Here is a 17739-nt window from a genome sequence, read left to right on the forward strand (position 1 = left end):
CAGCCTTATTTAGCTGTATTAGTTAATGTCTTAGGTAGATCTCTAAGCAGAGGTTTATTAAAACTGCACCAAACTAGAGGTATAATGCTGCTAATCAATAAAATTGCTCAGATGTATATGAAGTAAATCTGAACCACAAAGCACAGATTCATGAAACGACTTACATTAATACAACTTGCATCTTGAACTGTGCTGTGCCTTGATTTACTACTACAGGTTATACAGTATGATTAGGCTAGACCAAAAAAAAGCTGGGGGTGGGGGAGGTATTTTCTTATCTTAAGCTGACTAACCCAGTTAAGGTTGAAATATCAATGAAGGACAGTCAATTTTCACTTAAAATAAGCTATTTATCTTCAAGTTTGGAAAAGGACCTGAAGATGAATTTGGCCTGATAAAATTTAATATGAATTGTCATCACTGCCAATATATCCTGAGCTGGTTAACTTCCTTTTGCCAGCCTAAATGAAGAACTCCCCTTTTTTAAACTCAGGTGTAATATAAAACTATTGCAAATTCCTCATTCCTGACAATATCAAACAGCTGCCCTGTATTAGCTAGGAATTACAACATCACATGGTCCTCAAGTTACCATACAGATAGAAATCATTTCACCAAGAAGTATTTCCACAAGGTAGAAGTCACCTCAGACACATGATTGCACTCAAAGGAGACTACAAGGTAAACAATATATAAACAGATTTGACTTTCATCATTTGAAGATCCTATGATACCTGAAAATTATAGGTTTACATTGCTGAATAACAGAGACACACAACACCCTATTCTGAAGGACTGTAAGATATCAAATTTCAAAGTTGCAAAATCAAATATTGAAAATTTATTTCAAATAATTTTAATAGATTTTTAATATACTGATTCTAGATTTCTTCCTCAACAACCACTACAAACGAGCTCCCTGTAATTAGGAATATCTGAGCTGGATTGTTGTCTGTCACAGACATGCACTGAGCTAAGCTCATGTTCTACAAGTCCTAGGAATGAATGGGGAAGAACTGAATATGACCACAAGCCACTGTCCTTCCTTGTTATAAACACAGTATTTCAAATTAGGACATGGATTGGAAAGTTGCTCTAGATTGGTTGACCAGGTGTCTGTAATTGTAAGGGGCTGAACAATCAGAAACAGGAAGTAAAGCCATTCCCTGTTACTGGTAAACCTTCCCTTTGCCTCCATCAGGAAGCTTGCCAATGTGGTATAATGATGGAAATATTTTATATGAAGAAATCTCTGAGTTACTCAGGCATGGTAGCTTTTTCTGTTAGCTACATCTATAGAGGACAAATGTGATTTATTACTAATTGGTCTACAAATAGGTTAGGAATAAAAATAAGATTGTGAAGTCTTCAAACTCTAAAAGAGGGTACCTGATAAACATTTGTCTTATGAAGCCAACACAGATATAATCCAAGGAAAAAATACTTATTCTTTTTTGGAAGTTCCACATCTGTTGCTTGTGAATTTCCATTTACCAATAATGCTAAGACATCTGTACTTAGTGTTCTCAAGAAAGCTCACCTGAGCATGTGAGATGTTGAACTTTGGTTAAGTCACATGTATATGATCATCTAATTAGGTCTTCTGTCTTAGTCTGCTACTTTGATTTTACTGAGAGTTATTTTTTATTGTTTTTTCTTTGCTTCTTGACTGTTCCACTGATGCACATTAATGAGCATTCATTTTTTTATGAAACCACACTGGGTAGTAACAACACTGAATTTAGCAGATGATAACCTAGAGACATCCAGAACATTCTTAAAGCATTTAATTCAGTGAAGTTTAAACATTCATTTGAAGGCCTTTGAAAAAAATTCTGTTTTTCATACCCTGTGCTAAGGTCATAGTTTAGAGGAGAAAGAACAAGTACATTCTGCACTAAAAGAACACTAAGCAGCTTTTTGCTTGTCCAAAGACTTAGCTCATTCTGTACTGTCAGCTCTTAAAAGGCTATGAAATCTAACCACCAATCTAGATTATTGTATAAAGTACCATGTCCCCCTACACAAACAACTAAATAAACAAATGTTACCAAGGAAATTATTTGAAGGAATGGCCAGTGATTAAAAACTCCAAGCACCACTGTCATGCTATCAAGAAATGCTTTAAATGATGGAATTATGTTTCTTTTATGGAACTGGATTTGAGTAGATAACGGCACACCTAATGGTTTGTAATGGCACTCCTACCTGCCAGTCTCATCTTGATTTTGAAGGTAGCAGTTGATTGTGTTGATTAAAAAGCTAAATAAACGACCATATAGAGATTTTGCCAAGAGATCCCGGTAAAATTCTGCAATCTCTATAGTATGCCTCCGTACAATCGTGTCCCCTATGAGAGAAAGCAGAAAATGGAGATGAAAGCATGTTGTAAAGCTTGCTTTAAGTAATTTTAGTTACAGTAAATTTAGTTACAGTTACTTCTCCTTTGCCAAACCTATACATGGTGCTAGCTTTTTTCTGAAGCCTCCAGTGAAAGATGAAAAGACTGTCAACACTTGCAAGATCTTCAGTTTGGAAACATGCACCTTTGTACTTTTTTCAATAGAAAAGGTTATGAGTACCACTCAGAACTAGCATGTTACTGAACAGAACATTTTCAAATATTTTTTTTTTTTCCCCAGGACACTCTTCTTGACTTTAGTTCTAAGTATGAATATCTAATCTGTTTTCTTGACACACTTTTGTAAGATTAATCAAGTTAGGAGTCCATCAAGGGTCAGACTGCAAAACTGCTTTGCTCCATAGTACAAAGTGGTCCAGTCTGACTTACTGCATGGCAGATAATCCTACACATTCCTCAGAAAATTTACAAAACCATAGAAAAAATAAGAAACAAAAATTATCTGCTTTTAAAATTCTCAAATCAGAAGGATCAAAACGCCACCAAGGTCTGATCTATGACAATGTAAGCTTGGAGAAGATTACCTTTAAAATATTGAACATCAGTTGTTAAGGCTGAAGCAAGCTCATCTGGTGAAACCTGCAGCATCCCTGCCACTGAAATGTAAAGAGAATTTAAAGAAAGCCTGATTTGTGCTCTACTGCATAATTTATTTTTATAACAGATTTTCTTATATAGATGCTATTTTTGAACAGTGAAAGAACCCACACATTAAAGACTGCTGTCATAGGAGTAATCAAAATTAATGAACACATAAAATCGGATTACTATAATCAGCACTTTGTGAAGTTTGAACGTATCTGTATATTACGTTACAGCTTTCTTTCCCCTTTAAAGATTACACGGGACTTCCCCCAGGGCTTAGCAGACTTTCTCTCGTATTGGAGTTAAGGTATGCTACTTATTGACATTCTGTATCCATAAGCCACTTTGAGGAGATTTGTTAGTGACCAAGAGGGCAAACTTCAAAGCACGGAAACAAGAGACCCTTTTAAGACATAGATTTTAAATGTAAGGAATTCAATTCAATGCAAATTGTTCAGCTGTTGACAAGCAGCACAAGAGCATTTTAAAAGACGTCTGCACAAAGTGTGCTGTACAATTTCTTTTGGAAAATTATATCATTAAATATGACATTGAATTAGATAATTTGCAATACTAGATTTTATTTTATCTCATAAAAATCTGTAGTTTATAAAACATCCAAGTCAACTGGATATTGTCTTCCCACGGTATAACTTATGAATTCCCACAGTAATAACTTATGAATTTTCAGAATTAATTTTTTTTTTTCTCCCTGGAATTGTGTTTCCATCTGTCAGTGGATCAGAGCAACTGTCCTGCTATGGGACCAAGCAGGCAATGCTCCAAGGTCATGTCTTACTGACCTTGTTCCAGTAGCTGCAGGTCTGACACGAATGCTGTCTCAGCGTCTGTCAGAGCCGTAAAGCGAATGTCTCCAAGATGCAAAATTGCTGAGAGAATTACAAACAGGTTCTCCACCTCCTGCACATATTTTATACAGAATTAAAGATAAAGAAGAGATCTGTTGGGCACACCAGTGAAATGAAATGCTTTTAAGAAATACAAATTCCATGTGTGTCATTGACATTTTCTAAGTCAAAAAGTATTCATGTGTGAATTATTAATAAGATTAGAAATCAAACTGGAACCTAGCTAGGATATAAAACAAAATTACCTTTTTTTTTTTTTTTTTCCTTTTGTTTTAATATAAATCACATCAAGTACTGAATTAAGACAGTTTTTCAGACTATGATCAAAAATACTGAAATATCTTTTATGGATGCATTATTTCTGCAAGAAATAAATGTATCTTCTCCATACAAAATTTCCATGAAAATATTTTCTGTATCTGGGAATAACAAGGTTTGTTTTTCCCTCAGCCAATTGCATTCAAAAACAAAATGTCTAGCTCTAAATTGTAACAGGTTGCTGGCAGTAAAAGCTGTAGTTAAGGTCTAAAAAAACCGAAAGCAACCTTCCCGCACCACAGACTTTCCTCCATGATTGCATGCTATGTTCTGATACCGCTAAGGCTGTGAAGCAGTTATCTAGGGCTAGATTTTTCCTGGCCTCATTTTTACGACAGCAAGGAGAGGACTAATTTTCTTTTCTTTTTTTTTTTTTCTTTTTTTTTTTTTTTTGTCTTTGCTTGTTTTTGTTTGTCTTTTGTTTTTTAAATTCAAGGAGAAAAATGATCCATGAAATATGAACCAAAAACGCTAAAACATGGAAAACATTGTACATTTTTGGAAGTTTTTTTAAGGTCAGTTATGTAACAATGGTGTTCCCTTAAATTTATAAACCAAGAGACCTGATATCCACTATAGCATTACACGGCATTATGCACAGGGAAGTTAATGGAGAATTCTTGAAATATTTTTGAAAAATAATGTTTGGAACCTGATTCTACTGAAACAGTAGAGGTGACAGAAGTCTCACTTACTGGAATTTGCAGAATAAGATTAAAAACTAAACTACAAATTAAATACTTAGTCAATACTTCCTCCTTATTCTCAGGCGACAGCAATGACTTCCCAACACACTGAAACCAAGCTTGGATGACTTTTCATCATTTTTTCAAAAGCAACAGGTCAAAAATAAGCTTTTCTTATTCTTGTTCCTTTCTCTAATAATATGCCCAAAATCAGAGGATATTTAAAAAAGCTTACAGTCTTTCTGTGATACAGACTACAGGACCTCTGATGCTGTTTAAGCAAGTTTGATTTTCCAAACTACATTTTAAGAGAGAACTTCAATCCCTTACTGTATGAGATAGATGTAAATGGGGCAACAGTATATTTTTCTATTACACAGTACTGAAGCTGAAGATTAAGAAAAGCAATATATACAGGAAAAGTCAGAATAAGATAGCTCTTACAATAGAAGAACTCTGATGCTAATATGGCATTCAAACTGGAGTGCTATATTTTCTTGGGAAGGCCTCTTAAGCAAGATGGAATGGAACACTTGTACAGCATAATTCTTGCTTGTTTCTTTGCTTGTTTGGAACTGGTTTGGGGGTGACTGTACAGCACACAATTGCAGCAGGCTGGAATAGCTGTTTGTTCTGGTGATTTTGGTAAGGCCTCGGGTTTAGTTCACATTCCAGATTCTCAAACACTTTCTCATTGTGCTCTAAGATGCATGTTCCCTCAACCTTAAAACAATTTGTTAATAAACTTTAACATACTTTGCAAGATACCATTACAGACTGCTAAGGAATTTTTACATAGTTCTTCAAAAAGAGAATCTATCATTAAATGTACCTGGATGGTCAAGGAATAATACATACAGACATTTCCAACTACCTCAGAAGTAATGGGCAGAAATTTTAGACGTGTTTTAACCTCAGAATCTCCTCTAACCTCCAGCACAGGAGATCAGCCTGCAGTACTCTGGAGCTCCACAGATCTCTACCTCCTAAATGATTGTCCTAATGTTGCCCAGATATAGAGGATATGTAAAGATGGTTTACACTTTTCTGAAAGGCAAATTACTTCCTTTCAAGAACTCTGAGCAAAGTCAAGTGCTGGATCCAAAAGAATACTGTATGTAAGGCTTTCTCAGACAGTTTCTGCAGGCTTCTAAAACATGATTTATTATGCATTCAATTATTTATTTATGGGCTGAACCTGTTCCTCAACAGAATAGAAATGTTCATGAAAGAGCTAGGAAGATCCACCCATCTGTGAACAGCGGGCTAAATACAGAAGTGCCTGGAATGTTTGCTGCTGAAGTCTACAGGTGCAGAGCTTGAGTCACTAAGAGTAAGGAATAATTCTGTCAAATATAGCCATATATGTTCAATTTTGTACATGGCCATGTGAATATTAATGGAAAAACCTTATTCTATATTAAAAAGTGGCATAGGTTACCAAAGAACATTTGTTACTACCTTTACTAGGAAATACCAAACAGCTACATGAGGTACCATCACCACAGAATTCTACCTCACACCTAAATAACATCTTCAGAAACTCCAGGGCTCTTTTTGCTGATAGGCCTTGATCCCTTTTTATTACAACCGTTGCCCATCTGTCACCTCTTATGATAATTTAACATACTGTTACACTAACTTTTACTCTGCTTTTTCTTATGAAGCTAAATATCATGTAGGGGTGAATAAGTTTTTACCTCCTTCTAGAACTACTGTTGCTTATGCATTTGTTTTTCAGAAGTGTCCCAGCTACAGTGTGCTAGATAGCATATACATAGGTAAGGAATATGGGGAGTTTGTTAAATATTCTAGTATCCTGAAGGGAATTACACAGTTTAGATGAGTTCTTACACTCAGCCCTCCATTTCTTCTGATTCCCATCACATCTCTGTTCTCCAGAAACTCTTGATTAACTTTCCAAATTATCTTCCTCATTAGCTTTATAGGTTTAAAGACAAACATCAGACCCATCTTCTTGTTGCTTTTTTTGGGGGTTAAGCCAGCTCTTTCAAGTTACCCAGCTCTAATTTTATTTAACTAAATAAGTATTTACTTCTTTTCAGGTGCTGCTAGCAAAGGCATTTGGAATGTGTTTCACAAAATTAAAAGGGACAGGGAGATAATCAGGAAGAGGGAAAATTCCTGTGGGTTTTATGAGGTTTCAGTCATATGGGATTTGATTGTTTCTTTTTATCTATGTAATTTAATTGTTCAGAGTATTATACCTTGAAGCTGTTTTGTGAATCTTTAAGAATGAAAAAGATTTACATTGTTGGTGCTGTGTCTAATTAAAAGTGATTACAGTAATTTCCCTGGAGTGAACTAGTACTGCATACTGTTTCAAGGTCTTAACCAACAGAAAAAAAACAGAAAGACAGAATGGCACTTCTTTTCCCCACAAAAAGGTTATCAGTAAGAGTTCCTTATGACCTACTTTTAACTAACATGGTGATTTTAGCTACAAATAACATAAGCTTGTGTAACTTACCAGACTATTGAATCCCATAGCAGCTAGAGCTTGCTTCAATATTGCTAATTTCTCCCTGTTTTGAGGGTTGGCTGTTAACATTGCCTCTTCCAGTACAGTCTGGCTTAGATACCTGCACAGAGGAAAAAGAACATACATAGTATTTACAAGGCTGGTGCACAATCAAACTTTTGCGGTTAAAAGCCAGCTTTGTCCTTCTAACCATGGTTTATTATGGATTTTTCTCAGCCTTTGGAAGGACTGATACCAGTGACAGAATGCTCCTTATTTCTCTCTTTAAGCTTTTGCCTAAGGCTCCCCCCTGCCAACTTTAGCCCTACATGTAAGCTAAAACTTCAGATTTAATTTATACCAAAAATGACAGTTTTGCCATTCTTGCACTACCAGAGATTCCCCTTCAGAAGTAAGATTTGAGAAGATCCTCTGATAACTCTGACTGCTTTATATTCCCCTCCTGATGGCTAGGGAGAAGATCATCTCTTATCTGCCTGATCCCATGATGATCATTCGCTCTTTTAGCAGCTGAATGGGTGACAGGTATACTCAGCATCTCTTAGAAAAAAGTAGTAACTAAATACAGAGAGTAGTAAGTGTACAGCCCTTAAGCTCTACTTCTTTGCACACCGTGAAGCAAAAAGAAATTTCACAGACCTTCCCAAAAATAATTAGAAGAGAGAAAGAGAGACACCTAGTGCAGCAGCTAACTCAGGAAAGAAAAAACAGAACCAACATAAAGAGTAGTAACAAAACAGAATAATCAAAAACTATAATACAGCAGACTACTGAAGAGCAGCAATCTAACCTTTACAGGAATGTATTCTGACCCTCTTGAAATTCTATGGGCCAGATTTTTAAAAGTATTCAGGTATCTTCACATAGCTAAAATCACTAAGAATGAGGTGTCTGAATATCTTATGGGATCTGATTTTTATTTACATCATGCTGAGAATGTAAAAATATGTCTTATTTTGTCATTATCATTAAATTATCATTATTAAAATACACACTTATCGCACAATCTACGATCTTTACAAAGGGCACTTACATCAACAAAAGAATTCCCAACACCTAAATCAAAACACCATCATCACACCACCAACAAAGGTGGACAATTTACCAACACTCCACCCCTCATCCCTTCACCACAAACAACAAAAATTCCCCACAATTATTCTGCTCTCTAATAATGATCAGTCCATGATGTCACATAAAGATGGGAAACAATGCTAGTTTAATTTCTGGCAATTCTTGTTCACAATCCTATTCTAATTGCACCACAGAGGAGACACTTTCAAAATAAAATTCCTATTACCACAAAAAATCTGGCAATGCTCTAGTAAGGGTGATAGCTCTTGTAAAGGTGGCCTTTTATGTGAATGTGTGTAGTTTTTAGAAACACATGGAAGAATGATTTATTGTTTGCACTTTTCTAACGGATAATGTCCTTTATGAGGTATATGCGACGCAATGCAGAGTGCATTTTTAGTGAATTGATACCAGAATTACCAATGTGGATTTCCCTTGTAGTGATAATGGCATAAGTTACCCCAGAAGGTGGGCAGAGGAAGAATGATGAGGAAAAAACTGTGTGCCTGGGCACATAAGCACTTTTTGCACCCACAAGAGAACTCAGCAGGTATCTCAAGTACAAACAAGCCTCACATCAGTGGCTAAAGCCAGTGAATTAACACAACCTTTGAGAACACAGGTCTGTGAGCATCACTGCCAAAGCTCTGCACCATTTCCTTGAGGTTACTAAAAACACTAATTTTATCCAGATCAGGAAGATACAAGGATAGCACAGCTGTCAAATTAGCTAGAGCAGATGATACAAAGTATATGCCAGCTTTGTTTTTTTCTTTCCTGGGGTTTTTTACATTGCCTGTAGGTTTCAAAAGGAGGCTAGAACACATCTGATACTGAATCTGGCATAGAACCTACTGGTATAAAGGTTAATCCAGCAGAAAATTTTCCACTGTTCTGAACTGCTGCGTGAGCTTATACCAGTTTAGTGTTGTGCATCATGTGTTGGTGGCATTTTTGATCCATAATTAGGAGATTTACAGCAGCAGCTACTCTGCTGTCAAAACATCCTATTGTTGAATAGTTGGAGGAGTTGGAAGCTTATGGCCATTTCTGCAAAAAAGCCTCCTCACTGGTGTTCTCCCTAAATAACTCTTTGTCTCTCCCTTTATGTACTGAGCAGGGAATACTCTTTCCTGTCCTGTGAAGAGAATATTGCATGCTTCTCTTATTTAAGCAACCACATTTAAGCTGGTTAAAAACCAGCACTTTTTAGCATAGTTAAAGTGCTAGTGGGTATCATTGTAGCAAAAAGGTGTGTGAGCACTACCAAGACATACCAAAGCAGGCCATGGAACAGCAATGTGTCCCAGAACACTCACTCCCTTGGAGGAAAGAGCTGAGCTGTGATATGAACCAACACACGTCAGTTCTTGCCTTCAGCACAAGCACTTGCTGATACAGCAGGGGGCAAACTGGGTCTTTGCCAAACCAGGTGCCTGTGGCTCCAACCACCCGTCCATAAACTGCAGCATCTGCTGGTACATGCCTGTTGGAAGAGAATCTGACTTTCCCCGTATAAATCTTCTGAAGTTTTAATCAGCAGATGTGCTGGTGCCCTTGGAAATGGCTGCAGTTGGACGTTTTCTAAGGTGCGCTTCAATTTAGAATCAGTTTCCCCTGTCTAAAGGCAATTAAATTCTTTTATAACATGTCATGAAGCCCACTCGTTTTCCAAACTATTTAGGGACTAACGAAATATGAAAATTGCTTTGAAGATATGCACATTCAACTGTTATATGTTTATAATACAAAGTATATGCATATTAAGGATGGATTAATTGTATAGAGTACTTGGAACTGGTGATAGATATCATACAACTCCCCCAAAATGCAGAAAATATATAGTATATAGTGTAGTAGAGTGGGGATATAATATATACTAGCTGTACAAGGAATCATATTTCTCTAATCATTAAGTTCATTCTACCTCAAAAACATAGTGACATTTAGATAGAAATACAAATGATTTTTTTTTTGCTTGTAAAACAGTTGCCTGGCAATTCCTTCTTTCCACCTTAAAGGTCCTGAGGATAAAAAGGGTTTGACACACCCTTTGTATTAATATTACTACTATCACTTATTTATGCTTAAAAAACAAAGTCCAGAACAAATTTTAAATTGTCACCTCTTCTACAAAAATAAGGAAAGGGGAAGGAGATGTGTCACAGTGCAAAAGTCCTAATAATAATGAAACATTCTTTCACTGCAGATACATCATTATTCCATAAAATGTAAACTTTTCTTTTTTCAATATCTGTAGCTTTCCTCATATTTATAGTGCTTTTTTGTCTTTTGACATTCAAATGGCCTAGATAGAATTGCATTGCTAGTGATGAAGAGGGATTAAACTGCTTAAAATTTCCACTGTGAACCTATTATGGAGCTTCTGGTTATTATTTTCACTTAGATTTTTGTTATTGCAAACTGTAGTGTTATAATAATCACATTTACGAAAACCTGTGCTGTTACTAGAGTGTGTAATGCTCCTATTTGTTTCCAACGAAGTAGTCTGTGTTAAAATGCAAACCAGACCTGGTGACTCCTGAATTCCTTGTTGCTGAAAATTTTAGTAAAAGAGGTACTACTGCTATACAAACCAGAGAAGATGTTCCCCAATATCTAATGCATGCAGACTGTGCACCAATGGTGGACTTACTTATCATAGTTTTATTAGCCTTACTTGCATATCTCTGTGTGCAAATTAATTCTGAAAATGCACATTAATATTAGCTTACTGAAGCTTTAGAAAAAGATTCTCAGATTTTGGCTGAAGTCGAGCCTTTTAGTTGAAGGTAGCTGCTCAGACAAGTGATATTTATATCTCTGGTAAAAGTGATGAACCAGTGTATGCAGTTCAAATAATTAACTCCTTTCTACTGACTGTTGAACCATTTGTTTAAATGCTGCCATTTCAACATTTGCATCAGACTAGTACTCTCAACAGACAGCTTATCAACCTACAAAACAGTTTTAAGGATGTATGATCAGTGACCACTTATTTCAAAAAAGAAGAAACTTACTGATCCACAAACTGTTGTGGTTTTTTAAGAAGATAATTATTAATTGTAGTATAGTCACTTTCAGTAAAACACAATGCTGCATTAGAAAGACACTTTTTGTCTTTCTGTAAAAGACTTTCTGATTTTTCTTCTAATAGTTCTAATTTGCAGCATTGTAGCAATCTCATCTATTCTAGTCTATCAAAGAAAAAAAAAAGGCTAGAAGAAAAAATATCTATGGTTGTAATTTTTCAGTATGTTGCTTATCATAATACACAGTTTTTCATCCATCACTTGAATGATTTCATAGATCAAATTTTCAGGTAGGGGTGTGACTGGTGTGTCCAAGAATATAAAAAAAGTACTTACTATGACATCAAATTCTGTATGTATTAACTACCCATATAAGTCAACAATTACATATTTACCTTATCATTATAATTATTATACATCATTGTAACTTGTATTATTCAACTTATATCTGCAGTAAAGTTTGTAATTTGGTAACAGATCTCAAATATAAAGAAGAAATACATATGAACAAATGTCAGCTTACCTGAACAATACCGAGTTTTTGTAACATATGCATATTTCAAAATTTCTTACATAACCCTACTGGTTATTGTCTGCTTAGATGATTGAGCAAATAAGAAGGAGCTGAAACTAAAAAGAAAAGTTTTGACTATCAGTTTGCTGCTCTGCCAAAAGCTCAGCAAAACAATATTTGATTTGGATTGCATTTAAGTTCATTTAATTTCTTTTGAACTGTCACCCAATAGCATTTAGTATCAAATGAAGTAATCTGCCTCACTGAACATAAACAAAACATGTAATTTCATTTCCTTACAAGAAAAGCAAAGGAAATAAAAAGTAAGACTCATAAAATTATTACAAAAGGTGAGTCTTTTAATTCTGTCTTTCCTGTTAGAACTGTTACGTTTTTACAAAATCTGTGAAGAGAGAAAAATAGACAAGTTCCAAATTTTATAATTAGGTGATTTAATTGAAAAGAGGAGTACCCCTTTTCTGGTTACTGTCTCATAGTCAGCGTGACCCAGAGAAAAGTTCTGGAGCTTCCCCATTCCAAAGTGAGTTCAAAGCATCCAGAGCATGAGGGGATACTGAACCTTCATGTTTCACATCCCGGGTTAATTAAGTGCTTCAGCTTCCCAGTTAGCTCCTACCAAGGCAGAAAAGCTTAGCACAGTCCAATCAGGAAGATTCACCTTCTTTCGCTGGGAAGCTCAAAACCACTACAGGCTTTAAAAAAATAAGTTTTCTTGATATTTTGAAGCATAGTCAAAGCAAAGCCAGAAAAAAAATCACCTTTTGGCCCTGGATTTACTCCTCAATCTTGAAAAGCTGGTTCGTATTCTGATCAGAATTCAATATATCTATAAACTTCCTGGCTACAGTTAACAAAGTCTACAGACTGTGGTTATCCGTGTTTCAAGGGAGATCTGAACTGCTGATGTATGTCAAATAGGGAACTTTTCTGATCTCTAGCAAATAAAGGTTGACAAATAAATGATATTTTGCATTAATCAACTCTTTAGACAACTGGAGTCATAAAGTACTTCAAGCTGTATTGTTTACAGTGGTGAAGTGAAAAGACCTTGGTACACAACACTGACCACAGAGATCCCAAGGCTTGCCACAGGGACTTGCAGTAGCAAGCCTTCCTAAGGACTGTTATGAACTTTGATATTTCACTAACAGAGTAAAGAAGGAATTATCAAAACACTATCCCAACACCTAACCACTTTGCATTTGTAAAGTCTGACACTTGAAATGTTCAAGTATTCTATAAGAATAGCCACTTTATGCCATGTACCTATATATATTATTGCTGTTTATCATACAGAACTTCATTACAGTAGTTCAACTCATATTTGACAATGAAGCTGTCTGAAAGAGATTAGTAGGTTGCGTCCACTTCATCACCAATTCCCTTTTGTCAGGACAGTTAAAGTTGGGTTCCAATTAGAGAAGAAGAGAAAGCATGGTTTTGCCAGATGGACACTTCTTTTCAGAGGGCTTTCCTGAAGTAAATACATTCTGTCATGAATAATTAAGAGAATTCTTGGCAGGATTATATCATTAAGTGATTCTAAGTCCCTATAAAAATTTAAGATAAAGCCCTATGATGAAAGAAAAGGGTTGTTTTTGGTTTTTTTTTAAGTTAGCATCTAGCTGCCTGCTAACTCCTTTCCTGATAGAGAATGAGTGCTGACACAACTGTATTTTACTGTAAAACTTTCTGGACTATAGCAGGCTTGATATAAGGGAAAGTTAATACAAAAGTAATTGTTAGTCTTGAAACTTTATTACAGATGATAACTCAGTGCAATAAATGTTGCTTGTGGTAATAAGGATTTCAACAATCACAGTTAACCTCTTCAGTAAAAAAGCTCTGGTTGTAGGCAAAAAGCTTCATTTTCTATTTGCTTGTATTAAGAACAATTTACCCATTTGAGGTCTGAGAGTATTCTAAAGCTTCTGATCTGTGCTCAGACTAGAAACAGAGGAAATATCTTTAATATAAAAAGAAAAACACAGAAAAAAAGGGGCTGAATAAGGTTATTTATGCTACTGTATTGGCCAGAGAAAGTGTCAGGGACCAGATGAGAGAACATTTTGTCAAGGAATTAAGCCAAACATGATTATTATAAAGATACAATTTAACTCAATTGTAAAATAAGACAAAGGGGTAACTAAATGTACAAAATCAAGACAGGTAAAGCCAACTAGGCAGTGGATCATCAGAAAACCATTTATCATAAACTAAATAAGAATGAAATATGCTTTGATATTGCAAAAAATCAATCATCATATGTAACACACTTATTTACATATGCCAATAAGAGAGGCATAAAATACTTAGCATGGTAAAGCTTCAACTGGAATATTCTGTGTGACTTTGGGCATGCCATTTCAAGGAAAACAGGATCAGTCAGAGAAAATCCAGAAGCAAGCAATAGAAAAATGTATCAGAAAAATGACTTGGAGCAAAAGACTTCATTAAATGTAGCCTACAGAAGACTGAGAAAGATACGGCAAAAAGGAGAAGTCCTACAGCCCACCAGACTTTTGGGCCCAAAACCATGGTCATGGACATACCACTGCTTTACAAAGCTGACCTGAGGGACACAGAAAAATAGCATGGTAGAGCATGAAACATATCTTAGAGAAATGAGCCAATTTCAAGGACATGCAAAGTATGAAGGTACCATACTAGAACTAAGACATTAAGGTAATTTCCAACACTCACTTCTGGATTTTGATACTGCATTTATATCAAATTTGCATAGGACATCAAATTGGGGGAACAGCCATTATGCTGGAGGGTAGGGCTGCCCTTTACAGGCTGAAGCAATGGGCCAACAGGAACTTCATGAAATTCAGCAAAGACAACTGCAAAGTCCTGCAGTTGGAAAGTCCTGCAGTTGGGAAGGAATAAATTCTCTCAGTGGTACAGGCTGATGAGCTGAGGAGCAGCTCTAGGGAAAAGGTTCTGGGGGCCCCGAAGGCAGTTTGCTGGGCCCAAGCTGGCAATAAGCTCAGACAGCAGAAATGGCCAGTAGTATCCAGGGCTGCATCACCAGAAGCATTGCCAGGAGCCTAGGGCCTGTTTCCCCCTGCCCAGCACTCACTGTTAGACCACATCTACATATTTCAGGCACCTTTACGTGCACGCGCGCACACACACACACACGCACACAGAAGACATTGCTAAAGTGGGGTGAGCTCACTGGAGCGCCACCTCGATGGTTGGGGCTGGAGGCATGATGTGGGAAGCTTGTTGAGTGAGCAAGGCTTGCTCAGCCCAGGAAAGGCAAGGTTCCAAAGACACAGACATCCTTGGAAGTTTTCAAGACTTGACTGAACAAAGCTCTGAACAACCTGATCAGATCTCACAGCTGGTCCTGCTTGGAGCAGGTGGTGCACTAGGAACCTCCTAAGTCCCTGCCAAAATGAATTATCCCTATGATCCCATGAAACACTTTAAACTTATTTCTCAGACATGCTGGGATTTTTTTGAACTTCATATCAAACCTTAATTTTGGCCCCAGAAGAGTGGAAGACCAAAAAAAGGTGGGTCTTGAATTGTTGGTTACACTACCTTGACCTTTGAACAGTCCCTAAAAGACAGAACTTGAACATGGCTCTTACAGCCATTAAGATATCTCAGGAAAAATAAGTTTTATTTAGAAATTTACGTATTTAAAATTTGAAGAGATGACAGTGTAAAATCAGAACAATCTTAAATATGAGAGCCTTAACAAAGGATGAGTCAAAATAAGAAGAGAATATTTGTGCACTGCAACTCTTCTGTTTAGGTCAGCAACCCTTTTCACTAGTTTATCTAGTAGTTAAAATAGCACTGCATTATTATTTTCTGAGGAGGAAAATGTCTTCTCACCTTGGACATAAATATTTGGACAACAACTTCTAAACAGTCTTTAAAAAAAAAAAATAGAAAACTTCAATTTTAAAGAAATTAACTTCCAATATTAAGAAAAACTGATACAAACAATTTATCATCAGGAAATTTCCAGACACTTTGATCCCCCTCTATGAACTAGAAATAAAAGAAAACCTCTTTTATGATTTTTTTTCTTTAATATCTTCAAAATATCTGGAGAAATTGTATTATTGGTAAGTCAGAAGACTTCTATCGGTAGTTTTAGGGAGAGCTGGGGCACAGTCCCAAACTCCTGAAATTTAGGAAGACATCCCACGCAAGCTGTATCAAAATAGTTGTCAGGATACCTGCTGTGACCACCACCAACATCTCCAAGCTAATTCAGCTCAGCTTGATTTTGTATCTAAACAATAAATGCTTTGTACCTTCCACATGAAATTATTAATTCATAAGTCTAGCAGGTTGACTGAAAAACAATCCTTTCTTGAACAAAAAAACTCAGGGAACAAAAGGGGTTTTTTTCTACAGTGTTTCCAGGTAAATGTACACCAAATAAATTCAATTTTACTTTATTTAGATCTTAGTTCTTATGTTGTATGAAGTGGGAAAAAAGATAGGGCTGAAAAACACTAGAGAAACTGCTTATTCCAAATATCATCCTGAGGCAGAAAATCTCAAGTTTAAAGATTTAGAAATGATAGAATCATATTCCTGGCAAGAACTGGGGACATGAATATGAATGCAGCTAAAACAGTCCTGGTATTAGCTTATGAATCAGTTAAGTTTTCTCTTTTGTTTAGTTGTTGCAACAGATTTTCCAAGAATTTGTCTGTTTGTACAGTAGATCCTGTCTTGATACAAAGAGTTGGACCAGATCTCTGGAGGTCCTTTTCAAACCAAGGGCAAATGAAAATATTAATTTTCTCTGTTTATATTCCTTTAGTTGGTGAAAGAAATAAAAAAAAAAAAAATGCATGAAAAGAACTGAATGTCATAATCTGTTCTTTTCTGAGATACCAGGGTAACTGGTTCCTGTGAGGAATTACTTTTATGGTGTGCTTTCTTATTCTGATACACTTGCCCATGTGTCATTTCTCTGCTACTAGTAGGATTTCTCTTAGGTAACCCCTAAAGAAACAGAATAGTATCAACTCCTATTCTAGGACAATTGACCACACTATTAGTACATTTATTTTGCTAAAAGAAGTTCAAGATCAGTGAGTAAAGAATTCACATGGAAGGAGCAAAGAATAAATATTTAACCTAAACAAATAACTAAATATAGGACTCTGTATCAATAATTGTTTATGCAATACAAGCCACTGCAGATCATGCTATTAACCAGAAATTCTGGATTTTTCTGCAAATCCCTTATTTCTTTTATAAAAATAATGTGCAAATAGAAGTCCTAATATTTATTTATACAAACCAGAACTTTTTTGTTCTCACTTAAAGAACAAAAAATACATACTCTTTTTTAACTATCATATCGTATTCATGTGGAGACCTGCCATACAGTAATTCTCCAAAACAATTATGTGCTGTCCAGTAAAAGAAATTCAGAACAAAGAAATGAAATCAGGCTGTTTCAAAACATCATCTTCCTCCTAGATGGGATTTTCTGCATACCTTCCCCTCACACAGAGGTATCCAAGTTCATTGTAATTGTGGTGACAGGCAGGAAATAGAACTGACTTGTCACTTGCTTTGCATGAGCTGGTTGATGAGTCAGCTTTAGAGGCAACTGGTAGGAAATACTGTGTTTATATCCTCAAGAGAGCATGTCACTTAGACTGAATGGATTCAGATATGTCTATTGAAAGCATTCACACAGTTCTAGTCCTGTAAAGGCTTTTA

At 35.9% G+C, this 17739-nt stretch overlaps 1 protein-coding gene across 4 annotated transcripts in view; it reads right to left on the bottom strand.

Moving 5' to 3' along the window:
- The window catches only part of MYO16 (myosin XVI), a 405417-nt gene that overhangs the window by 119450 nt on the left and 268228 nt on the right, over positions 1 to 17739 (bottom strand). For all 4 annotated transcript variants that reach the window (XM_074930682.1, XM_074930690.1, XM_074930699.1 and 1 more), the window contains exons 17-20: positions 7372 to 7483; positions 3811 to 3928; positions 2947 to 3018; positions 2209 to 2350 (exon numbers count right to left, since the gene is read on the bottom strand). In XM_074930682.1, the coding sequence (XP_074786783.1) occupies positions 2209 to 2350; positions 2947 to 3018; positions 3811 to 3928; positions 7372 to 7483 (444 nt within the window). The remainder of the gene's footprint in view (positions 1 to 2208; positions 2351 to 2946; positions 3019 to 3810; positions 3929 to 7371; positions 7484 to 17739) is intronic.

The sequence above is a fragment of the Athene noctua genome, chromosome 1, assembly GCF_965140245.1.
Source record: "Athene noctua chromosome 1, bAthNoc1.hap1.1, whole genome shotgun sequence".
Taxonomy (NCBI): domain Eukaryota; kingdom Metazoa; phylum Chordata; class Aves; order Strigiformes; family Strigidae; genus Athene; species Athene noctua.